General features: G+C 47.4%; 1 protein-coding gene across 3 annotated transcripts in view; it reads left to right on the top strand.

Moving 5' to 3' along the window:
- The window catches only part of MEIOSIN (meiosis initiator), a 104,380-nt gene that overhangs the window by 28,252 nt on the left and 48,795 nt on the right, over positions 1 to 27,333 (top strand). For all 3 annotated transcript variants that reach the window (XM_083160405.1, XM_083160403.1, XM_083160404.1), the window contains exons 2-4: positions 1,273 to 1,348; positions 21,288 to 21,381; positions 22,865 to 22,960. In XM_083160405.1, the coding sequence (XP_083016531.1) occupies positions 1,273 to 1,348; positions 21,288 to 21,381; positions 22,865 to 22,960 (266 nt within the window). The remainder of the gene's footprint in view (positions 1 to 1,272; positions 1,349 to 21,287; positions 21,382 to 22,864; positions 22,961 to 27,333) is intronic.

Below are 27,333 nucleotides of genomic sequence, written 5' to 3'. Positions count from 1 at the left end.
ATTAGGCACTTGATGTGTCATTTTATCACAGGAGGCGGGAGTCGGGTGCGGGGACGGCGAGAGGGTGGGGGGACTGCAAGAGAATAAAATATTACCGGTACTCTTTACCTAGAAGGGCGCCCATCGCGGGCATCGCATGTACAAAAAAATCGCATGCGACGCGATTCCCGCGATTTCCACAGAGGCCAAATAGCCACCCTGAAGTGTGAAATGGCCCCCCCAATTGTTAACGCCACCCCACGATCAACGTCAACCCGAAGCGTGGCGAGCGGACACCTGTGAAGCCCGCGAGGAGACGCGTATACCTGTGAAGGTGTCCGCGTCCCCTCGCGGGGCTCACCGCGCTTCGGGCTCGCTGCGCTCGCCACACTTTCTATTCTCAACTCGACGTGGATAGTGGGGGTATGAAAAGGTCGTAGGACGCGTACCGCCGCCCCTCGCGGGCTCGCTGCGCTCGCCACGCTTCGGGTTGACGTTGATCGTGGGGTGGCGTTAACAATTGGGGGGCCATTTCACACTTCAGGGTGCCTCTGTGGCCCATTTAACATTGTTTCCTATGGAAAAATCGGGTCAATTGTTCCCTTTGGGAAATCGCGTCGGTCGCATTGCATGCGATTTTTTGGTCGCATGCGATGCGACCAACGCGATTTTTTTACCTTACGATGCCCGAGATCAAAATCTTGGGCGCCCTTCTAGGTAAAGAGTACCATATTACCCACTGAGCTCATTCACCCAATCAGCGGCTGGCTATTCATTTGCATGTACTTTACGTCCCCAATTCCGCCCCCCCCCCCCGCCTCTTTGTGTTCCCAATCCCGGCTTCCCCCGCCGCCTCTTTGTGTCCCCAATCCACCCCCCCCCAATGCCTCTGTGTCCCCAATCAGCCCCCCACCGCCTCTTCGTGTCCCCAATCCCGGCTCTCCCGACGGCCTCTCTGTGTCCTTATTCCCGGCTCCCCCCAGGGCCGGGAATGGGGACACAAAAGGCAGCTGGGGGAGGTCCAACCTCCTGACTCCGATTTGATGCGCACTGGACCGCGCATCGGGTCGGACAGGATGTCACACACATGAGATTTGTTCCGATTTATCGTCTCAGGTCAAATCTCACTAATGTATGGGGGACTTTACTCGAGTGCTCAGTTACTGCCTCTTTCACTTCCACCTCAGAATCAGCCCCATTGTCTGTATGCATATAATAGAGGGCTGGATATTATGTTGGTACTGGGTGGGCAGCTAAGGGCACTGAGTAATAGGGAGTTTTCCTTCTTTTAAGGCAGAAGCGTCCGCTGGATATAGAGGAGTTGGCGAGGACACTGCCGGGGAGACAAGAGACGGAGCATGGTGTTCAGGTATAACAGTACTAGGTGATTCATCGCGCTCTTCACACCGGCTTAAGGGGCTGCGCCCCCTTAATTTGTGAATGTTTGTATATGAGAAATATGGTTAGAATTGTATGTAAGATGCCTGTATTGCAACTTGAGTTATAGGTGAAATGTGTTACATAGAGAGCATATGATTTGGAAGGGGGTGTGTATTGTTTTGTTGGTACTTGTGTATTAGCACGGCGCCCCGATAATTAGTCGCCCGATTTTTTAATCGCATCGCATGCCATACACCCGATGCAATGCGATTTTAACGCATATACGATATTAAATTGTATAAGCACTCTAATGGGTGCTTACAATGCTTAAATGCACCCCCACGCCACCCCCCAAGTATAAACATGAACCCGAAGCGTGGTGAGCGGCGGCGGTACGCGTCCTACGACATTTTCATACCCCCACTATCCACGTCGGCGTGGAGTTGGGCTCGCTTGTATGCCATATACAATGGCATACAATTTTAAAATTGTATGCCATTGTAGAACATCGGCCGATATCGCATCGCATGCAATATGGTCTGCATTGCGATGGGCGCCGTGATAGTACACAAGTACCGTTTTGTTTAATTAAAAAGCGGTTACAGAGTAAAATGTACATTGATAGTGTGGAGGGTACAGTGACATTTGTGGGTGTGGGGGGGTGTGTGTGTTGTTTAGGTGTGTAATAGTATAGTAGGGTGTTTTTGAGTCAGCGGCTCCCCACTGGCGGAGGTCACGACACAGGAAAACAGTAGGCTGGGTAGTGATAGGGGTGTGTGGCAGTGTTCCCTCTAAGCTGTGCGCACGTGCGCGCGCACACACCTTGACGAGCATGCGCACAGACATTACAACTGAGCGCACAAAGCAGCAGTGGTCCTTTTTGCAGTTGTGGACTCAATTAATGTGTGTTTCACCCATTAACTACATTGTGTACTCTATTTTGAATGTTTAAATGTTTAATATCATTTTGAAGTAAAGTTAACACATATGCTGAACGTCATTTTCCAGTTATATATAAGTGACGCACAAAAATGTAAATTTCATTCCAAAGTTGCACAGCCAAAATCTTTAGCCGCACACAGCCTTCATAAAATTAGAGGGAACATTGGTGTGTGGGCATAAGGGGGACTAAAGAGGAGGGTTGGGGACACTGTGCAGCTTCTGCCAGTGGGTGAGGGTCCAGCGTGGCAGCACAGGAGTACAGGACGGTGCCCCTGAGTCAGTGTCTCCTCCTACTGGGTGGGAGTAAGGGTGCATGAGAGCAGGAGGCTGGGCGGTAAAGCATGATAGGGGAATGTGGGCAACACAGGGTGAGCGGGTCCCCACTGGCGGAAGTTACGGGGCAGGGGAACAGGAGGCAGGGCAGTGATAGGGGTGTGTGGGCATAAGGGGGACTAAAGAGGAGGGAGGGGGACACTGTGCAGCTTCTGGCAGTGGATGAGGGTCCAGCGTGGCAGCACAGGAGTAGAGGACGGTGCCCCTGAGTCAGTGTCTCCTCCTACTGGGTGGGAGTTAGGGTGCATGAGAGCAGGAGGCTGGGTGGTAAAGCATGATAGGGGAATGTGGGCAACACAGGGTGAGCGGGTCCCCACTGGCGGAAGTTACGAGGCAGGAGAACAGGAGGCAGGGCAGTGATAGAGGTGTGTGGGCATTAGGGGTAGCAAAGGTTTTTAGCTGTTGCAGAGTAGGGATGGCCATTGGCGCAGACACCATCGATGGTTGGCATTGATGGCGATTTTGCACCCTGCCATCGATAGTAGTAAAATATTACTTGGATAACCATCGATTGTTGTAGCTATCGATGGTCATCCATTATATCTGACTGAATAGGCTGTGGGTCAATCAGAACTCGGTGGCGGGACTTCTGGGTGTGGGGGGGCGGAGCTATGCTCCGTGTCCCGGCACCTTAAAAAAAATGTGAAACTTGATCGGTTCTCCTTTGCCATCGATGTAGGGCAACCATCTGGTCCTCCCACATAGATGGCAAAAGTATTCAACATCGGCCATAAACCATTGATGCGTGAATTGTGGGATGGGGGGGTCGCTGGGGTCCGCGAATTGCGGGAGGGGGGGTTGTGGTGGTACGTGAATCGCAGGAGGGGGGGCGCGCGAATCGCTGGGGGTGGGGGTCGCTGGGGTCCGCAAATCGCGGGAGGGGTGCCGTGAACCGTGCAGGGGGGAACCCGAATCGCGGGAAGGGGGGTCGCGTGGGTCCGCGAATTGCGGGAGGGTGGGTTGTGGGGGTCCGTGAATCGAGGGAGGGGGGGGGGGGCGCGAATCGCTGTAGGGGGGATTCTGATTTGTGGACATTACTGTGTATAATATTATACATGTATGTGTCGGTTAGTGGACATTACACTGTATAATATTATACATGTACGTGGCGGTTAGCGGACATTACTGTGTATAATATTATACATGTATGTGGTGGTTAGTGGACATTACTGTGTATAATATTATACATGTATGTGGCGGGTAGTGGACATTACACTGTATAATATTATACATGTATGTGGCGGTTAGCGGACATTACACTGTATAATATTATACATGTACGTGGCGGTTAGTGGACATTACTGTGTAGAATATTATACATGTATGTGGCGGTTAGCGGACATTACACTGTATAATATTATACATGTATGTGGCGGGTAGTGGACATTACACTGTATAATATTATACATGTATGTGGCGGTTAGCGGACATTACTGTGTATAATATTATACATGTATGTGGCGGTTAGCGGACATTACACTGTATAATATTATACATGTACGTGGCGGGTAGTGGACATTACACTGTATAATATTATACATGTACGTGGCGGGTAGTGGACATTACACTGTATAATATTATACATGTATGTGCCGGTTAGCGGACATTACTGTGCATAATATTATACATGTATGTGGCGGTTAGCGGACATTACACTGTATAATATTATACATGTATGTGGCGGTTAGCGGACATTACTGTGTATAATATTATACATGTATGTGCCGGTTAGCGGACATTACTGTGTATAATAATATACATGTATGTGCCGGTTAGCGGACATTACTGTGTATAATAATATACATGTATGTGCCGGTTAGTGGACATTACACTGTATAATATTATACATGTATGTGCCGGTTAGTGGACATTACACTGTATAATATTATACATGTATGTGCCGGTTAGCGGACATTACCGTGTATAATATTATACATGTACGTGGCGGTTAGTGGACATTACTGTGTATAATATTATACATGTATGTGCCGGTTAGTGGACATTACACTGTATAATATTATACATGTACGTGGCGGTTAGTGGACATTACTCTGTATAATATTATACATGTATGTGCCGGTTAGTGGACATTACCGTGTATAATATTATACATGTATGTGCTGGTTAGTGGACATTACAGTGTATAATATTATACCTGTATGTGTCGGGTAGTGGACATTACTGTGTATAATATTATACATGTATGTGCCAGTTAGTGGACATTACTGTGTATAATATTATACATGTATGTGCCAGTTAGTGGACATTACTGTGTATAATATTATACATGTATGTGGCGGTTAGTGGACATTACAGTGTATAATATTATACATGTATGTGGCGGTTAGTGGACATTACAGTGTATAATATTATACATGTACGTGGCGGTTAGCGGACATTACTGTGTATAATATTATACATGTATGTGCCGGTTAGTGGACATTACTGTGTATAATATTATACATGTATGTGCCAGTTAGTGGACATTACTGTGTATAATATTATACATGTATGTGGCGGTTAGTGGACATTACGGTGTATAATATTATACATGTATGTGCCGGTTAGGGGACATTACCGTGTATAATATTATACATGTATGTGCCGGTTAGTGGACATTACTGTGTATCATATTATACATGTATGTGCCGGTTAGGGGACATTACCGTGTATAATATTATACATGTATGTGCTGGTTAGCGGACATTACTCTGTATAATATTATACATGTATGTGGCGGTTAGTGGACATTACACTGTATAATATTATACATGTACGTGGCGGTTAGTGGACATTACTCTGTATAATATTATACATGTACGTGGCGGTTAGTGGACATTACTCTGTATAATATTATACATGTATGTGCCGGTTAGTGGACATTACCGTGTATAATATTATACATGTATGTGGCGGTTAGTGGACATTACTCTGTATAATATTATACATGTATGTGGCGGTTAGTGGACATTACACTGTATAATATTATACATGTACGTGGCGGTTAGTGGACATTACACTGTATAATATTATACATGTATGTGGCGGTTAGTGGACATTACGGTGTATAATATTATACATGTACGTGTCGGTTAGTGGACATTACTGTGTATAATATTATACATGTACGTGCCGGTTAGTGGACATTACAGTGTATAATATTATACATGTATGTGGCGGTTAGTGGACATAACGGTGTATAATATTATACATGTACGTGGCGGTTAGTGGACATTACTGTGTATAATATTATACATGTATGTGTCGGGTAGTGGACATTACTGTGTATAATATTATACATGTATGTGCCGGTTAGCGGACATTACAGTGTATAATATTATACATGTACGTGCCGGTTAGCGGACATTACCGTGTATAATATTATACATGTATGTGGCGGTTAGCGGACATTACCGTGTATAATATTATACATGTATGTGTCGGTTAGTGGACATTACCGTGTATAATATTATACATGTATGTGCCGGTTAGTGGACATTACCGTGTATAATATTATACATGTATGTGCCGGTTAGTGGACATTACTGTGTATAATAATATACATGTATGTGCCGGTTAGCGGACATTACTGTGTATAATATTATACATGTATGTGCCGGTTAGCGGACATTACTCTGTATAATATTATACATGTATGTGGCGGTTAGCGGACATTACAGTGTATAATATTATACATGTATGTGCTGGTTAGCGGACATTACAGTGTATAATATTATACATGTATGTGGCGGTTAGCGGACATTACAGTGTATAATATTATACATGTATGTGCCGGTTAGCGGACATTACAGTGTATAATATTATACATGTATGTGGCGGTTAGCGGACATTACTGTGTATAATATTATACATGTATGTGCCGGTTAGCGGACATTACAGTGTATAATATTATACATGTATGTGGCGGTTAGCGGACATTACTGTGTATAATATTATACATGTATGTGGCGGTTAGCGGACATTACAGTGTATAATATTATACATGTATGTGCTGGTTAGGGGACATTAAACCTCTGAGCGTCTGATGCTCCCGCCATACTTTTACCCCTAAAGAGACTAAGAAACCCCACCCCCTTAAACGTCCTCCATCCCTCCCTTCCCTTTCCACCTGCTCACCTTTTTCCTGGAATAACCAAACAGTCATTTATTTATGGCGAATTAAAGGTCACATTTGTTAATCAGATTACCAATATAATCTTAATCACTTAGGTGGCAAAGAAAGCAATGCGGTCCACCAGCCCTCGAACGTAACAATCAAGCCGACCGTGGGGGGGAGCCCATGGACCCTTTCTCGCAACTGAAACTGGTAACCGACCTGGGTCCCCAACTTTTTCCCCTTTTCCTGCCAACCGTTAGCCTTCACACATCACTTAAGCAGGATTTTAAATTGGTATACCGTGAGTGGGGACTCATCCGCGTGCGCCAAAAGGCCTCAGACCCTCCGTTACCCTCGTTGGCTCTGAGCGCCAAGTATTCTTTTACCAACCTAACGGGGCAGGTCTCTGGGTTGCTTCCTTCCCGCAATGCCACCTATTTTCCTTTGCCTTGTTGGTCTGTCTTAGACCTGTGTCTCTTGCAGGCCACCATCGTTCCGCTCACTGATACATTGCCCGCCACATGCCTGACCCCTTGCAAGCTTTTGATGCAGCCACCAGCTCGCTAACCCTAAATGCCCCATGGAATGCCATTGCAAATGCTGCCATGAGCAATGCTGTTTCAAACACCCCTTTGCCCATGTCTTTTGCTGCCGCCATAAGCTGTCCCAGCATTGTCTCTGTAATGGGCCGGCTAGTATCAGGCTCCGCTGGGCTCCGCCTGCCCCAACCTTTCATCATTCAGCTGATGGTAAAGCTCTTTGTAATGTCCTCCTCCCCTGCTACTTTTGTAAAGAAAGCAATGGCTGCCAGGGGTACCCTCGCTTGCGCCCTAGACTTCTCGTCTTTGTACATTCCCCACAGGAATTCTTTTTGCGCTTCGCTTTCCTGCTTACCCTCCTTCGCTGCTGTTTTCTTATGTTTCCCCCATTCCTCCCAAGCTACCCTGTAGCTTCTCCATGTCACAGGCGCTATCGAGTCTTTCACCAGCTTGTTCTCGCCATCTTGACAACCATGAGGTGGACATGTTAAACCTTGCAGCTGTGCATGAGGTGCCGCTTCCCACTTTCGCCTTGAGAGGACATCCGCTATGATGTTATCTACCCCTGGGACGCGCTTGGCGCGAAAGTTAATGTTTTGCCGCAGGCAAACCAATACCAAATGCCTTATCAGGTTGATCCCTGGTGGGGAGGAGGCACTCTGCCTGTTGACCGCCTGGACCACCCTCAGGTTGTCACACCAGAAGGATATTTCCTTGTTGGCTAACCTGTTACCCCACAACTCCAACACTACTATGATCGGGAACAGCTCTAGCAGCAGCATGTTCCTAGTCAGCCCTGCTCCGACCCAGCTCTGCTCGGACCCAGCTCTGCGGCCACTGGGATGCGCACCATTCTCCCACGAGATATGCCCCGAATCCCCAAGACCCTGCGGCATTGGTGTACAGCTGCAGCCTCTTGCTCGACACAGGTGGTGCCGGCAAGATGCGAATACCATTGAATTCCCTTAGAAATGTCTCCCACATCAACATGCCTTCTCTGATTTCTGTTGTCCGCTTAATCAGATGATGCAGCTTTCTTACCCCTGCTGTGGCCCTTTCCTGTTTATGGCAGAAGATTCTGCCCATAGGAATAACCCTGCATGCGAAATTCAGTGTCCCCCACAACGATTGGAGCTGTTTAAGTTTAATCTTGTTCGTTCTGGCATGCTCCCCAATCTGCCTCCTAATGCCAGCAACCTTGTCCTCTGGTAATCTACACAGCCTGCTGGTGGTATCTATTTCTATTCCCAGATACGGCAGTTTGTTCATAGGCCTGTCTGTTTTTTCCCATTGCTATGGGAACCCCAAAAGTGTGGAACAGCGCCTGCGTGGATTATTTTTTTTTTTAATTCAATAATTTTTATTGACATAAAGAAAATTTTTTTTTGTTTGTTTTACATACAGAACAATAAAACAAGACAAGAAACACAGCGTCAATTACATACATTTGCGAGTCTGCATGGGCTCGCCTGTTATTAAGCAGTCAACATTCCTGCTGTGTTGTTATTGCCATTACTGTTATAACATTGTTGTCAAATACTCAACATGCATTATAATACAATAAAACTCAATTGCAATTTCACATATACTAAAAGTGCTGTGTTAGTCATTCTAAGCACATTTCGTACTGTCCTATTGGTTTAAATAATCCCCTGGCCCGATGAGCCCGGGGGACGCAAGCGGATATATCCTTGGGTCCTTAATGACTCTATGCATAGTGTGTGATCCACCGTATATTTGTGTTATTTCGCGTTGCTACAAGTCCCAGTCTCTCTCGTGTTTTCTATCAATGGGGAGTTCTTAATGAACCGGTCTGTCTATGGTCTGACATAGCGGGGGGAGGACAACCATCTTCCCCAAAGTCTCATATATTTGGGCTCAGCGCGCCTAGACATATAAACAAATCTCTTGTGACACGCCGTTTCATTGGTGAGTGCCACCCAAGACTCAAAGGTAGGCCCAGTAGATGCCAGCCACGCCCGTGCTATGCAGACCTTGGCCAGCGTGCATAAAATATTTATATAGCCCAGGATGTCTTTGTCAAGTACATCATCCCCGGTTGTGGCCAGGAGGCATGTCATGGGCGTGAGTGCATCCAGGGGTACCCCAGTGGATACCATAGCATGACTGACCCGTTTCCAGAAGGCTCCCACCACCGGGCAGGTCCAAATTAAGTGCCAGTAGTCAGCTTCCAAATGCGCACATTTAGGGCATCTGGCATCCGACCTCCCTCCCATCCTGAGGAGGCGAGTCGGAGTAAGGTATACTCTGTGTAGGATGTACAGTTGTATTTGTTGGTAGCGTGCGCAAGAGGTCGCAGCTCGCGGACTGGCCAGGGCCAGCTCCCACGCCTCAGTAGGCAAAGGGCCCAGATCCTCCTCCCATCTCGCCCTTAGGTTCGGGAGTTCAGTATTGTGGTGTGAGGTGAGCAGTGAGGTGTATATTTTGGATATTTGTTTTGAGTCTCCCAGGGTTTGTAGAAGGGACTTCATAGCGCCCCCAGACCTTTCTAAGTTGTTTCCCATTCAGTTCCTTAAAGCCTAATGTATCGTCTATTGGGGTTTCAGGGTCCCATCCTGCTGCTCCCATAACATGGTTTGCCCTTTTCCAAACCAGAATAGCTTGTTTGATCAGGGGTAGCTTAACCAGTGCGCTGTTACTTGAGAGAAGGAGCTGCAACGGAGTGAGTCCCGGCACTGTGGTGGATATTATTTGTGTGGGCAGGGAATCTGTAGCCGCCACCCCCCCCCCCCCCCCCCCATCCAGGAGTGTAAGTGTGAGAGCTGAGACGCCAAATAGTAAAAACGAAAGTTTGGCACCGCCATGCCCCCTGTGTCCCTCGTACGGGTAAGTGTGTTAAGGCTAATCCTGACCCTTTTTGATGACCATATTATGGATGATAGGATTCCGTCGATTTTTTTAAATATATGCTGTGGGATATAGATCGGGAAGTGTTGCAGGGCATATAACATTTTGGGCTGTGCGATCATTTTAATAAGCCCAATCCTTCCCGTAACCGTAAGGGGTAGTTTCCCCCACACGGCTATCCTGGATTGAAGGTAGTCCAGTTGGGGCTGGATATTGTGCGGTATGTAGTTGGATGGGTCATTGGATATCCAAATTTTAATTTGTCTACCCACTTAAGCGGGAGGGGGATGGGTGTGTTAGTCGGGCATGGGCCAGTATGGGGCATAATGCATGATTTGTCCCAGTTTATCAGTAGGCCTGAGTATTTCCCGAATGTGTTCACAATGTCTAATATTATGGGCATAGTAATTGTGTAATCCGAGACGAATAAGAGTATGTCATCTGCATACAGCGCTATTTTATCTGTCCGGGAGCCCGTCTCAAATTCCTTTACAGCCTGACTATGCCTCAGGAGGCATGCCAGTGGCTCCACTGCCAGGGCGAACAGGGCAGGGGAGAGGGGGCAGCCCTGTCTGGTACCTCTATGTAGCGGGAACGAGGAGGATATATACCCGTTTGCCGACACCCTAGCGCTTGGTGAGGAGTATAGTAGTTTCACCCACCTGATGAACCCTGGTCCAATGCCAAGTCTAGACATAGTTTCCCACAGGAACGCCCACTCCACCGAGTCAAATGCTTTTGCAGCATCAAGAGATACCACAATGGATGACGGGGCGTCCCTGCGGGGAAGTTGCAGGAGAGTGAACAATCTACGCAGGTTTAGCGTAGATTTACCCGGCATAAAACCGGTCTGGTCACTATCCACGAGCTGTCCTATGGTTGCATTGAGCCTCATGGCAAGGACTTTGGCCAGTATCTTAATGTCTGTGGTAAGGAGGGATATGGGTCTGTACGAATCAACTTTTCGTTTTATCAGGTTTTAAAAGTACTATAATAGAACGCGGGAGGGAGCCCGATTCAAATATTCTGTTAAAGGTGTCAAGAAGTTTGGGCGTGTAGAAGGTGATATACTTTTTATATAGCTCTAAGGGGATGCCATCCAAGCCCGGGGCTTTATTACTCGGGAATGATTTTATCGCCGCCTCTATCTCTTCAGCCCGGAGAGGGGATTCAAGAGCGTCCCTCGCCTCAGGTGTCAATGTGGGCATGGGTATGCTGGCCAAATACTCCTCAATCTCTCTGTCCGTGTGTTGTAGTTTGGTGTCATATAGTTGCTTATAATAGATCTGGAATTGTTGTGTTATATCTGGCGTATTGTCGTATTTGTGCCCACTGTTATCTATCAGCTCAGAGATGGTGTTATTAAGGTTATCGGCCCTGGCCAGTCTCGCCATGAAGCTTCCAGGTCTGTCCCCTGTGAGATATTGATTGTTTTTGTTAAACAGCATTTTAGTACATGTTTTATCGGTACTTATGTATTATCTGGACTCCCATGTTAAATGCACCCCATTTTTTCATACCCCTACTATCCAACTATGCATGGAGTTGATTTTATATAGTGTGGCGAGCGTAGCGAGCCACCGTGCCCGAAGCGTGGTGAGCGCAGCGAGCCCCGCGAGGGGACGCGGTCTCATAAGAAAAACGGGAGTCCAGATATTACATAAGTACCGTTTTATCTTTTAGGCACGTAGTCCATGCTCTCTGGGCCCCCAACCAATCTTCCCTGGATGTGGCCAGTCCATCATCCAAGTATGCTAGTTCTAGTGAGCGACAGGATGCTTCTAGAGCCAGCTCCTGTTGTTTATATGATTTCTTAAGGGTGTATATGGATTTTATCATGGTTCCCCTCAAAAAAGATTTAAGCGCATCCCACACCACAGAGGGCTGCGCCGACCCCATATTATTGTCGAAGAATTCTTTCCAAATGAGTTCTAGGTCCTGCCCTGCTCCCAGTCTAGTAAGCCAAAAGGGGTTGAGTTTCCAATGAACCTGTCCCCTCAAGCCTCCCACGTCCAGCGTGAGAGACAGAGGGGAGTGGTCTGATATGCCTCTGGTCTTGTATTGTACCAGCTGAGTTCTAGGCAGGATCTCAGGCGTAACCAGGGCCAGGTCTATCCTAGAAAAGGCAGTATGAGCCATCGAGAAACACGAGAATTGAACCATGTCTGGGTGTTTACGCCTCCAGACGTCATCCAGCCCCATACCCTCCACCATAGCACGGAATTGTCAGTTACCCCTTCTGTGTGTGTCCCCAGAGGACGTGCGTCTGTCCAGTGCACAGTCCATTACATTATTAAAATCGCCCATGATAATGGCGGGGGTATCTGGGTAGACAGCCATTAGTTCTGCGGCTTTTTTGAGCACGTCGTGTGAGTATGGGGGTGGAATATAAACTGCCATCAGCAGCACCGAGAGAGTGAATTCTACATTTCAGGAAGACTGATCTGCCCCATGGATCAATTTGCACCTGTTCTAGCTGGAATGGGATAGTTTTGCGTATAAGTATGGACACTCCCCTCGATGCGGAGGTGTGTGTGGAGTGATAGGACCATCCCACCCAAGGCTTTTTAAGGGCCAGTATTTTGGCACCCTCCAAATGGGTTTCCTGTAGACAGACTATGTCTGGGTCGTATACTTTAAGTTGTCTTAAGATCAGGTTCCTCATTATTTTATCGTTTAAGCCCCTAACGTTCCACGAGAGAAGCTTGATCCTGTTTGAGGCCATTATCTATTGTGTATTGGTATGAGAGTGTGGGACCACAAGGGTGCAAGCGAGATATCAGGACAGTATTGATAGAACACGGAATATGCATGTACAACATTGTCGGCAATTTTGAAACATGTGGCTGTTGGTAGCCATATAACTAACTGTAAACATTTCAAAAATCCCATACCCCCCTCCCTGTATACTTTTTTTAACTAAGTACACCTCTTCCCTAGAACCAAAACTAAACCTAAATTAGAACAAATTATAAAGAAAAACCAAGAGGAGAAATTAACCCTAGTGGTTAATAGCTATTTGAGGCAAAAAATTAAATGGCTTCTGTGCATGCGCACCAGACCAAGCCATCCGTCCCTTCTTTGCACATGCTTATAGTTTAATGTGAGTTTTGTCTAGTGTTGTGGACCCCTGCTTCACCCGATATATCGGCCGGCCACCAAGTGGGGTTGCAGCTAATGTGTGAATTAAGACGTGCGATAATGTCCCCTGGGGGGGAGAGACGAACCAACGGGTCCCATCCCATCAATTCCGCCTGAGCCAGGAGGTGGCGGAGTCCCGCCATTCGCACCAGAGTAGTGTCTAGGGGATACGTGGCCATATTTTGGACACCCCTGATTACCCAGGAGCATAGTCGTGGCCCCCCCTGCATTATGGCAAGCATGATAGTACCTATGTGTCCCCAGGTATATGCTGTAATATATCTTTAGAGCAATACGGGGAAAAATACAGGCAAATTAGATACGGCAAGAAATAGTCCAGTTATGTTTAGTGCATGCCATCCCCTCCCACCCCGACCCCCACGCACACAGTGGAAAAGTTCGCACATCCTAAATATATAAACAAAAAAAAAAAGCATAGTAATATAAATGTAGGCATTCTCAGCAGATATTACTGTATACATTACGGGTCTGCATCCAGTGGTCTTCGTGCAGGCCTAGTAGAGTCTAGCCAGCGGGCTGCTTCTTTAGGAGTAGTGAAGAACTTAGTGTCCCCATCCACAATAACCTTCAGGCGAGATGGAAATAACATGGCGTAGGTGATGTTTAACTCCCGTAGTCTCCTCTTCACCGGAAGGAACTCTGCCGGGTGTTTTTGGACCTCCACGGCAAAGTCAGGAAATAGTGACAGTCTGCTGCCGTTCCACGTCAACGGACCCTGAGTGCGGTTCAGTCGGAGGATGGTGTCTCTGTCTCTATAGTTGAGGATTTTTGCAATGAAGGTACGTGGTGGAGCGCCAGGGGGCAGGGGTCTGGTTGGTACACGATGGGCACGCTCCACAGCAAAGAATGGGGAGAAGAAGTTGGCTCCATAGGTGTCCAGCAGTAGTTTTTCCAGAAACTTCTCTGGGTTTTGCCCCTCCTCCTTTTCAGGCAAGCCCACAAGGCGTATGTTACATCTCCTCAGGCGCCCCTCCATGTCGAGTATCTTGTCTTGAACAGCGGATAGCTGAGTGGCCATGGTCTGTACTTTGGTGCTGAGGGGTTCCAGTTTGTCCTCCAGAGTGGAGGTTCGAGTCTCCACCTCGCCAACCCTTTCTCTAACTTTTTGTAGGTCCTGGTGGATAATGGATAGGTCAGACTGGACGTGTCCAATCCTCTCTGTCAGTCTGGTCTCGCATGCGACAACTGCCTCCAGCACCTTCTGCAAGGCGTCGTCTGTATGGGTGTCAGAGGGGGGAGGTTCCAGCGATAAGGAGGCATTAGAGTCTGAGTCCCGCTCAGGCGACCGGCCCCTGTGGGTAGATGATCTGGCATATCGCTCCAGTTTAGCCGCTGCATTTGCATTCTGTGTTTTACCCATAGTGGGTGGCTGTATTGGCAGTATAGCAGATGTATAACCACAGGTTGTGTGCAGTGGGGAGCCGAGTTGGGGTGGTGTGTGTCAGCAGGTAGTTGTCTGCCCACAGAGGAGTTTGCAGCCACTCCAAATTTTATAGATGGGGAAGTCAACAGCTCAGAGGTGACAGCAGCAGTGTCCCACTTTATACCTTCAGTGACAGGTTATTTTATGAGGCCCAGAGGGGAGCTATGGGTCAATCGCCTTTACAGGTCCCCCGAGGGTAGGATGCAGTAGGGGGAGAAGGAGTTTTACTGCCTGTGTGTCAGCCGGATGCTGCAAAGGTGCCCACCGAGTGTGTCCAGGGCCCAGTACCTGAACCCCAGAGTTGCTCTGCAGTGTGGCTGTTATGTATATATGGTCCAGCAGCTTGAGTAGCCCAGTCAGCAGATAAACATAGAGGAGGGCAGTCCTTATGAGCCCGCTGATCCTCTGCTCCTGGCCGGGGCTGTATAGGGGGATTTGGAGGGGGTTAGGAAGAGCACCTCCTGGGGATTAGGGTGTTTTGGGGGAGTCCCGCTAGATCAGCGTTATCGCTGGGTGGTATAGGGATGCCCGTGCCCCGCACTGTATTGCGGCGTCCGCCGGGGGTGGAGGGGGAGGCAGGCTACAGGAGTAACGTTGGTCGCACTAACTCACCGCTAACCTGCTCGCCCGTCCTCTGTGCCTCTCGCGTCGGTCAGTCAGCTGCGCCGGGCAAGCGGGGGGAAGATGGCACCCGCGTCCCAGGCCTCAGCGCAGCTCGGATCCGGTCAGGCAGTCTGCCGGGGCAGCGGGGGTATTCGGCGCTCGTCCCCTCTTCAAAATCCGCCTCCTTCTTGGTGTTCAATGCGGCCTCCCCTCTCCTCAACTTGGAAGCCGGCGTCCTCCTCGTGCATCCCAAAATGGCGCCGGCGGTCTCCCGTTCAGGCTTCCCCGGCTTTACAGGATAAAGGTGCCGTGCAGGCAGTCAGGTCCCCGCCACTCTGTTCTCCCGCAGGTCAGTAGTAGTTCCCACTGATGCTGGTGGGTCTTATTTTTGCGTCTGTGCAGTCAGGATGTGTTTGCAGGAGTTTTGGGACGGAGAGCTCAGCTAGCTGCTCCTACGCCATGCCGCGTGAAGCCACGCCCCCCGCCTGCGTGGATTTTAACAGCCGCTCGCATGTATCAGTGTTCACCTGGCTGACCATTAGAAAGCCATCCAGATAGTGCGCAATTGTCCTGCAGCCCGTCCCTGCCTCAACGCACCAGTGCAGGAACGTGCTGAAATTTTTTTTTTTATTATTTTAAGAATGCACATGAAATGGCGCAACCCATGGGTAAGCATAGAGCCACATAATAACTGCCCTTGAACTTTAGTCCCATGAATCCGTGACTATGTAGGTGAAGGGGGAGGAGCCTAAACACTGATTCGATATCTATCTTCCCCAATTGGGCCCCTACCCCGCAACTGCGCACTATTCTGAGCGCATCTTCAAAAGACTGGTAAGCGACGCTGCACTGTTGCTTTTCCAAGGCGTCATTCACTGATTTTCCTGCTGGGTAAGACATGTGATGGATGAGCCTGAATTTCCCGTGACCTGGCCTTTCGGCATGCGCTTTGGACTCCCTGGGCTAACACATCTCCGGCTGACCTGCAGCTTCTCCGTGCCGCTGTCACTAATACTTTCTTTGCTATGGCGAATGTAAGGCTCTTGCTACTTTATGCACCTACTAACACAACGTGGGGGGAAATGTATGGGCCATTGGAACCTGGTTATACCATCATTTTGCCACCACAATAGAACTCATTCCTGTCAAGAAAGAGTACATTTGCATACTACGCTTTCGGCATTTCCGTAGCTCAGCGTCCGTCCAGGTCATCAGCCTTCCGATCATTAGGCATCTGCAGGTGGAAGAGGAAGGGTTGCACTGCGAGGTGACATAAAACATGTTAGTTTGTACTGTGTGTAAATACGTTGCACCATGTAGCCTCCCAAACCTGAGCAATAATCCTATAATGCCACCTTCCCTGCATTCTACTTTTTTCATTTCCTTACCCTGCCTCTATCCATATACAAGTGACTGAATAGCTACCCCCATGGAAATTTGTAACGTTCCATTAAACCCCGTTGGCATTAGACTTTTCACTAAGCTTGTTCAGTAACTAGTGCATTACCTTTGTTCTAAATGACCATGACAGAGAACTTATACTAAGCTTCCAAAGAAGGGGCTGTTATCCCTTGTATTAGCATAAAGGTTGTAATGTTGCCACCACATTGCTGGCAGGTGCCTGCACATAGGTCTCCTTGCACCCTTCTGATTCCTATACATAATTTGATCTACACCCTGCTCATGCTATTGCACCTACAGTTGTCTTCAAAATTATTCAACCCCCACTGAAATTGAATGTTTTGGCCAGTTTGACATTGATTTTGATCATTCAGTCATCTTGCATTCAGTCATCTTTACATGAAAGAGGCACTTGTAGGTCAGAGAAATATAAACTTAAGTTTATAATGAAATAACCACAAATGTCTTTTCTGTGCTCACATCATTATTAGTTTTTATTCAACCCCCAAGTGACATTCAATCTTAGTACTTAGTACAACATCCTTTTACAGTTATAACAGCTTTAAAACGTGAAGCATAGCTTGACACAAGTGTCTTGCAGCGATCTACGGGTATCTTCGCCCATTCTTCATGGGCAAAAGCCTCCAGTTCAGTCAAATTCTTAGGCTTGCGCACTGCAACTGCTTTCTTTAAGTCCCACCAGAGGTTCTCAATCGGATTTAAGTCTGGTGACTGCGATGGCCACTCCAAAATGTTCCAGCCTTTCCTCTGCAACCATGCTCTAGTGGACTTGGAGGTATGCTTGGGATCATTGTCCTGTTGAAAGGTCCAACGTCTCCCAAGCCTCAGGTGTGTGACGGACTGCATCACATTTTCATCCAATATCTCCTGGTACTGAAGAGAATTCATGGTACCTTGTACACGCTGAAGCTTCCCTGTACCTGCAGAAGCAAAACAGCCCCAAAGCATAATTGACCCTCCGCCATGCTTCACAGTAGGCAAGGTGTTCTTTTCGTCATATGCCTTGTTCTTCCTCCTCCAAACATAGCGTTGATCCATGGGCCCAAACAGTTCTAATTTTGTTTCATCAGTCCACAGAACACTATCCCACAACTTTTGTGGTTTGCCCACATGACTTTTGGCATACTGCAGTCGACTCTTCTTATTCTTGGGAGACAGCAAGGGGGTGCGCCTGGGGGTTCTGGCATGGAGACCTTCATTACGCAGTGTGCGCCTTATTGTCTGAGCTGAAACTTCTATACCCACATCTGACAAATCTTTTTTCAGTTCCTCAGCAGTCACACGGGGACTTTTATCCACTCTACGCTTCAGGTAGCGCACAGCAGTCGAAGTCAGGATCTTCTTTCTTCCACGACCAGGTAGCATTTCAATAGTGCCCTTTGCCTTGAATTTGCGAATGATGCTTCCTATGGTGTCTCTTGGTATGTTTAACTTCTTTGCAATCTTCTTATAGCCATTGCCCTTCCTGTGAAGACAAATCACCTCTTCTCTTGTCTTCCTGGACCATTCTCTTGACTTCACCATGTTTGTAACCACACCAGTAAATGTCTAGAAGGAGCTGAGTATCACAGTCATTTTAAAGCTGCCTAATTGGTGCTTATTATGCTTGATTGGTGCTCGGTGACATCCACAGGTGTTTTCAATACCTGATTGAAAACACCAGAATTAACCTCTCTTCTTCAGAGTGGTAGTCTTTAAGGGGTTGAATAATTGTGGCAATGAAGAAACCACACAATACACATTTACTACTGTGTTATATAAACAATTGATGTCAGTTTAGTTGCATTTGGTTCTTTAAAACGTCCTTGTAGGATTTCATTCTGAATACAATTCCAAATGTACACTATAGTCCCTAAACCCCTTTACAGCATTGGGGGTTGAATAATTTTAAACACAACTGTATGACTCTTTTCCACCCATGTTACACAAAATGACTTAGATTTTGCTGTGATTATTCTGCTTTGCGTATTCCATTTCCGAATTTCCAGCACATTCCACCTCATTGGCAAGCTAATGCGCACTGAGCGGTTACCTGCCCTGTGTAGTTATGCGCCCATCCATTTATTTATAATGCATAATCTGTTAAAGGGCCCATCTACTTTGCACCCAGCGTCAGCAGTATTACTTCCCTGCTAAGGCAAAGCATGTAGCCCTTAAAAACTTAACTTACAAACTTAGTTGCTGTGAGAACTATGGTTCCACCCCTGTGCCCTAATTATATTCATTACTTCTTATACAATTGCATGAATTGACTTAACAAAATTCTAACATTAAAGGATTTTGTATAAAGCAGCAGATTACCCAGCACTCTTCAGGAAGTAGCGTAAGGTTGTTCTGGCCTGCCAAAGATATAACAACAGTCTAATACATACCTCCCAACTTCTGTGTTGGGGAAATAGGGACACTCACACGGCGGGCGCCCGAAAAGGGGGCGGGGCATATGTAAATGAGGGCGCGGCTTATGCTAATTTGCCACAACCTCATTTTCATACGAGAATAGACGCTGTGCGCATGCGCACAACATCTATTCTATTAGATTGGGGGGTCTCCCAACTGCCACCCCCCGCAGACAATGCCTGCCGCGGGTGGGACAGCGGGACAGGACCCGAAAATCGGGACTGTCCCGCTGTAATCGTGACAGTTGGGAGGTATGCTAATATGAAGTAAAATGCTTTTCATGCACAAACGTAATGAATTCACTTATTGATATCCTGTATACTATTATCATTGTACATACTAATTTGTATGCGACACCATATTATATTACTGACTGCAGCTTAATCTAACCATTTACAATATATCATTCCCCCATTCAGCAACATCTTTATAATACTGTCTATTATAACCCTATGATGCCTTGCACACTGAAAATTGCTCCATATAATGAATTTCCCTGCATTATATTAACTTTAAAAAAACAAAAACAAACATGCGTTCCCATATTTGCATATCTAAACATATGCATACCTCCCAACTTCCGTCCGGAGGAAATAGGGACACTCGCGCGAGCGCCCCAAAAGGGGGCGGGGCGTATGCAAATGAGGGAGCGGCTTATGCTAATTAGCCGCGACCTCATTTTCATACGAGAATAGACGCTGTGCGCATGCGCACAGCGTCTATTCTACTAGATTGGGGGGTCTCCCAACTGCCACCCCCCGCAGCGGGACAATGCCTGCCGCGGGTGGGACAGCGGGACAGGACCCGAAAATCGGGACTGTCCCGACGGAATCGTGACAGTTGGGAGGTATGCATATGCTTTGTCATATCCTTATAACACTGCTATGCAATATTGTATTATGTTACCGAAAACTGTATGTTATACCCCTAGTACATATGATATGAAACATCTCAGCTCTACAAATGCTCATCTATAATCACACATTTCATGTATTTCATAATATTGCCCAAATTCTGCATTTGTTTATCATTGCTAGGCAGCCTGCTGACTCCATTGTATGGTGGGAGGAGTAGATGAAGGTATTGTAGTGAAAGGAGATCTCTATCATGATCTCTGCATGCTATGCCATGTAAACAAGCCCTCAGTAATATAATTGGGGGGGGGGGGGGGGGACGGACTTGTTTGTAACTTGCCTGAATTGGGCCTAATTCTTTGCTGTTCTGCTACAGGCTGCAGCGACTCGAGTATAATAATAAATCCCTAAGTACTCATTTTTTGGCCTTAAACTAGAAGTCTGCATTTAAATAACTTCTGCACTGAATCCCAACTGTACTGTTAGGTTATAGGTGTAAAACTCTATTAGGTGCTTTTATTCCTTAGGGAAGTTGCCCAGCATAATATAAAACATGTGATAAAATTCTATCTACATTAAAGATTGAATTCATAAAATTACAGAGACATTGGGAGTTTGTAACAGCAGATTGCAGCAGGGTAGCAGGGTGCAGAATATGGAATTAAGTAAAAGAATAAAAAGGAATACTTGCAAAAAATATTCCTAGATACTTATCAGAATATTTCTGTATCATTCCTCTGCTGCTTCCTGGATGTTCTTGCTGGACAATCCTTTGTGCATCACCGGTTGCTATTTCTGATGCTCCCCCCATACCTGTCCTATATGGGTATACGCCCCCGGGGAGGGGGGGGGGGGGGCCTGCTCCCAATAGTTCTATCCTACCTTCCCCCTACTTTACTCCCCCTATCTCTTCCCTGCTATCTTCTTGCCCCCTTCCTAATACCAGCAAGACAATGGGGCACACCTCCTGGCTTTGGGAGCCCAGACTAATAGTTTATGGTCTCTCCCGGCTAGTCGCCGCTCGCTCCTATTACAGTGTATAATATTATACATGTATGTGCCGGTTAGCGGACATTACAATGTATAAGCCTATTGAAGATTTATTTGTATGCCTTTCAGCGAATTTATGAAATAAACATTTTTATCTAACAAATGACCAGCGCATCGTGCAGTTTTTATGACGTGTCATTGGGAGCAGTAGAACGCGCTGATGTGGGGAACTTATATATCGCTATCCCAGCAGTTTACATGTTGTATAAAACACACAGACGCTGCTTCTTCGCATCATCGTTTACATCAAGTTCCTGCAGCTGAGGATTCAAGATGCACAGAACAGACTGATTCCACACAGCAGCCACAAGTGTAAGCGGGGCAATGTCACAGGGTGGGTGGAAAAGGGAAGTTATGTGATGATGAGAGGGGCAGTTATGTGATGTAGTGGGCGGAGGGGGTCAGTTATGTGACAGGATGGGCGGAAGGGGGGTAGTTATGTGACAGGGTGGGCGGAGGGGGCAGTTATGTGACAGGGTGGGTGGAGGGGGTCAGTTATGTGACGGGGTGGGCGGAAGGGGGCAGTTATGTGATGGGGTGGGTGGAGGGGGCAGTTGTGTGACGGGTTGGGCAGAGGGGGCAGTTATGTGACAGGGTGGGTGGAGGGGGTCAGTTATGTGACAGGATGGGCGAAAGGGGGGTAGTTATGTGACAGGGTGGGTGGAGGGGGTCAGTTATGTGACGGGGTGGGCGGAATGGGGCAGTTATGTGATGGGGTGGGTGGAGGGGGCAGTTATGTGATGGGGTGGGTGGAGGGGGCAGTTGTGTGACGGGTTGGGCGGAGGGGGCAGTTATGTGACTGGGTGGAAGGGGCCGGAAATGTGAGATAGTGGGTTGAGGAAGTTATGTGATGTTGTGAGATGAGAGGGGCAGTTATGTGACAGTGGGTGGAGAGAGGGACAGTTATGTGATGTGGAGGGGGGGCAGTTATGTGATGTAGTGGGTGGAGGGGGGCTTTTAAGTGACAGGGTGGGCAAAGGGGGGCAGTTATGTGACAGTGGGCTGAAGGGGCAGTTATGTGACAGGGTGGGAGGAGCGGGTCAGTTATGTGACGGTGGGCAGTTATGTGATGGTGGGCTGAAGGGCAATTATGTGGGAGGGGGGCAGTTATGTGATATTGCTGGTGGAGGGGGGCAGTTATGTGACTGGGTGGGCGGAGGGGGGCAGTTATGTGACTGGGTGGGTGGAGGGGGGCAGTTATGTGACAAGGTGGGGGAGGGCAGTTATATCATAGGGTGGGCGCAGTTATGTGACGGGGGGGGCAGTTATGTGACTGGGTGGGTGGAGGGGTGTAGTTATGTGACAGGTTGGGTGGTGGGGGAGGGCAGTTATATCATAGGGTGGGTGTAGTTATGTTACAGGGTGGGTGGAGGGGGGCAGTTATATCATAGGGTGGGTGTAGTTATGTTACAGGGTGGGCAGAGGGGGGCAGTTATGTGGCGGGGGGGGTGGTGGGGTAGGGCAGTTATATCATAGGGTGGGTGTAGTTATGTTACAGGGTGGGCGGAGGGGGGCAGTTATGTGACTGGAGGGGGGCAGTTATGTGGCGGGGGGAGGGCAGTTATGTGACAGGGTGGGGGAGGACAGTTATATCATAGGGTGGGTGTAGTTATGTTACAGGGTGGGCGGAGGGGGGCAGTTATGTGACATGGTGGGCTGAGAGGGGCAGTTAGTGTGCACCAGGATTCAGGGAGTGACAGCGGATGGTGTGCGTGCAGGAGACAGTTGGGAGGGTGGTGGAGACTGTGATAATTAACTGTCCACACAACGCTAATATGTTGTATTATCACTGCAGCCTTCTTGCCCCTGTGGATCCCAAGATGTCCGGCTTATGTTACCCACAAGCGAGGAAGTTGTCTCCCCAGACCCACTAAGAGACGTCGGCTACAGGGTGAGATGTCCATGTATTCCTGCTGTGTATATGAGACCCGGGGAATCCTGTGAGATGCCTGCGCCCATCTGGGCATCTTTGTCCTCTAGGGATTTAGGAGCCCATTTATCATATTATATTTGCGTCAGATTCCCCGAAAACCCTCGTTTATGGGGAATCTCTGATACCCTGTCCCACTCACAGCCGCATCCCCCATAGGTATCTGTGTACCAATACCGGGAAGCATCAGGACCTGGGGCTACCATTGCAGTCTATGGGCTACTTACTGCAGAACCCCGGGCACCCGGCCTTTCGGAGCCCCAGTCCCTATGTCACCATTCAAGGCCTGAGAAACACTTACCATCCATCTCAGAGACTCTCTCCTGTGGTGTTGCGCCGGCTGCATGCGACAGCTCCGCAGTGTCATCCCGGTGGGTGTCGTGGACGCAGCCTCTCTGCCGGCGCTCTCCAGTATGTGTTTGCTCAGATAAGTTACAGGCCTATTCCAATTCCCAGCATGGGCGCAGCCATATTGGTTTTACCCACATGATATTTCACAGTCAAGCCTGAACAAGCCATTCTGACATCACCCTGCAACAACCAATCCACTGCACTCCCTATAAATATGCTGAAGCTGGGCAATGGTGTTCTTAGGGTAACAGCGTCTCCAGTTGCTCCTGAGTGATTCCTACTTTCTACAGCACTTGCAGCCTGACGTCCTCCTGTGTCCAGACAGGGAATTGGCTTGGTCTAATCCAGGTTTATTGTGTCTAACATCGGTTCCTGTTCACCATCGTGATACCATCATTACACCATCGCTCATAAGCCTTCACTGCTCAGTTCTATTGCTAGTTGCTCTTGTACCCTGTAGCCACCTGCTCATAGTGTCATCATCGATATTACCACCATCAGTGCATAACATCGGTTGCAGCCATCATCGGTGGACCTCTCCTGTGTCTGAATTAGTGGTACCTGCTTGAGCCATATACTTATCTGTGTTGTTTCCTCTGTGTATCCTCCACCATCGAGGGCCAACATCGTTGAGGACGATTCCTATCTCCAAAATTGTATTCATCATCTCACTTACCTGTTCCCTCCTGGTTCCAGTCCTCCATTGATTCCATCCAAGCTCCTGGCAGTCACCCCTTCCGGCCTCCTACTCCTCCTGTATATAATAAAGTTCTCCATTCATGTGGTCCCAGCTTCCATTTCACTCCAGCCCCAGACCAGAGTCACCCTGTGCCTGCTTCTTACTGCAGAGCACCGATAGGACCGCATGTGTACATGTGATCCTGGGTAGTAAGATCCTCAGTTGTTACAAAAGAAGAAGAAGGGACTGTTAACAGGAGCGCACAAACAATATTAAAATGTAACTTTTATTTTTAAATATTTTAAGACTCCCTTATAATATATCCTCTGGGGGATAACAGTGAAATCAGTAAGAATTAAAATCACATACATAGTTACACAGAATGTGTATCATAGTGAAATAAAGAGAAGGAAAATGTGTTAAAATACAAATGTCACTGAAAGATGTCTTAAATTATTCAGCATGGATTGGTGTCAGTAATGGAGTATTTAGTAGATCTGGGCTATTTGTGTAACCTGGATGCAAGGTTTTTGGGGCCTTCTACCGGATAGATAACCAAATATAGATCTCACCCCGTATACAGAGGTGTGTTTCGTTTCCTGGTAATCACTGCCCTCTACTTATATATGTCTCAGGACAATATTTGGGGCTTTATTGCCCTTCACTGGTATATAGTAGATCCGGGCTAGTTATTACTGTGTGAGATACTACTGCGGTTTCTCCTGTAACAATAAAGGTTACAGCGCCCAGTAGGTGGCAATAAAGCCTGTATATTCCATATATGGGCCCTTATTCTGATTGACGCGGACTTTACCGCATTCTTACGGATCGCGTCTTTTCGCCGTCTGCGCATGCGTGGAGAACGCAACGCGCATGTGCCACGCCTAGACTCCGTACCAGTTCGGCAAAATCCCGTCCAAAACTGTTCACCGCTATCTGTCGGGAAATAGGGGCGTATTATGGGCGTCATGCGGAATGACACATGGGCGTAGTTTCAAAGTGGGCAAAACGGGGCGGAAACATGGGCGGACACGGGGGAGTACACTTATGTTGGGGGGCGTACATTCGGAAACAACTCCGAATGCACGCGATCAAAAAGGGCAGAAATGTGCGGTGTCCACAAGTGTACTATTGCTTTGCGGACACCACTCGTTCATGCGGTAGGCGAACGTACGCCTAATGACTACAAGCATTAACACCTGAACCCAATAGAATCGACTCCTTTACTCATTACTCACTAATAGGACGCTTGTCAGTGCTTTAATTGAAACCATTGCTGCTTCAAGGAACCCGTACTAAACACCCACATATGCTGTACTTGTCAGACACTTTCAAACTGCTAACAATGGACATGACAGAATATTAATACTAGCAATACACATGTGTATTTGACATGTACTCATGAAACCACACATTTTGGGTAAAGTAAACACATTTATTTATATTCATGCACTTACATTGCTGTAAGGGTTAATGTGTGCAATGCATGTGTTAGGCATGCTTGTAAGGATATATTGGCATCTAATTGATTCCAATTCCAAATAAGCAGTTTTTTATGAGGCTAGGTAATTGAATAAGTGGGTCATGTGATGTATTGCAGAAGATACTTCATAGTGGGTTGTTTGGCGTAAATACTCCGCTTACGTGCGGTAGCACCGCTTGGCTCCCGTTCGGATGCGGTATTCCCGAGCATACTCTGTAATACTCTGTAATACCGTGCCGAATCTGAGTGTTTCTCCCGCACACGCATGGTTTGTATGTCGTCCGTAAACACGCCCTGTTCTTAAAGAGTGAGTCCGTCCGAATGCGGAGGACACGTGGGCGTTTCTACGGACGATGGCCGCATGCGGCAAAACACCGTGGCGTGCGGACCGCACCGTAAGAATGCGGGAATATCCGCACCGATCAGAATAAGGGCCATGGTGTGAGACACACAGGAGTATAAATACCCAGTAGGTGGCAATAAAGCCTGTATATTCCATATATGGTGTGAGACACACAGGATTATAAATACCCAGTAGGTGGCATTTAAACCCCATATTTGTGTGGTGAATATCCAGTACTGTGGTTTCTCACCAAATGATAATTAGACGGAACCAAACACATACCAGTGTAAGGTCCACAGAAGCTGGAGCATTTAGTAGGTGGCAATAAAAAGCCTCTGTACTGCCCAGTGAATATAAAACACTGGTATCTCACACAGTAATAACTAGCCCGGATCTACTATAACGAAACGAAACACACCTCTGTATACGGGGTGAGATCTATACTTGGTTATCTATCCAGTAGACGGCCCCAAAAACCTTGCATCCAAATAGCCCAGATCTACTAAATACTCCATTACTGACACCAATCCATGCTGAATAATTTAAGACATCTTTCAGTGACATTTGTATTTGAACACATTTTCCTTCTCTTTATTTCACTATGATACACATTCTGTGTAACTATGTATGTGATTTTAATTCTTACTGATTTCACTGTTATCTCCTAGAGGATATATTATAAGGGAGTCTTAATATATTGAAAAATAAAAGTTAAATTTGAATATTGTTTGTGCGCTCCCGTTAACAGTCCCTTCTTCTTTTGTAACTCATGATAACCCCTGACTGTTGGGAACTGCACCCCATAACTGATAAAGAATTCACTTTGGGGAGCCAAACCTTTCTCAAATTTCAGTGTGCAGGCATATATCTAGCTCCCAAAAAGAACAACTATCTTTTGTAGTAAGATCCTCCCCAGATAGCACCATATATGGGTTCTTTCGTAAATAAACCCCTTTATAACTCACCTGCCCCACCTGCGGGGTGTAGGGTGAGACGCAGTACAGCATGTGTGACCGGGGACTGTGGCTATGTATGTGTAGCTGACACCTGGTTAAATATGTAGTTATCCTCCGGTCACCTACATTACAGGTTAAGGGGAAATCCATTTTACACCAGGGTTGCCTACCCTCCGGGATTGGCCGGGAGGGTCACAGAAATCGGGTCCACCCCTCCCAACCCCCCGGAAAGGTGGGCAAACCTCCCGGTTTCCCCCGTGCCCACCCATCCTGTTGTTTAAATACTATAACTGGGTGCTTAAATTCTGCAATTTGCGGCTTTTCGGGAGGGGCAGGGCTAAATTACACCATTTTAGCCCCATCCCCTCATCGGAGACCCGCAAATCCCGGTATTTGCTGGACTGGGGCGGATGCTTGATGATGTCGATATCAGGCCCCGCACTTCTGCTGACAGTCTCCTCTCTGGAAGAAGAAACGCCTCAGGCTAAGCCATTATTCCTGTTGGATTGTGGAACTTTTACA

The sequence above is a fragment of the Crinia signifera genome, chromosome 9 (genome assembly GCF_055691185.1).
Source record: "Crinia signifera chromosome 9, ASM5569118v1, whole genome shotgun sequence".
Classification (NCBI taxonomy): Eukaryota; Metazoa; Chordata; class Amphibia; order Anura; family Myobatrachidae; genus Crinia; species Crinia signifera.
This window is presented reverse-complemented; position numbering and strand designations above follow the sequence as displayed.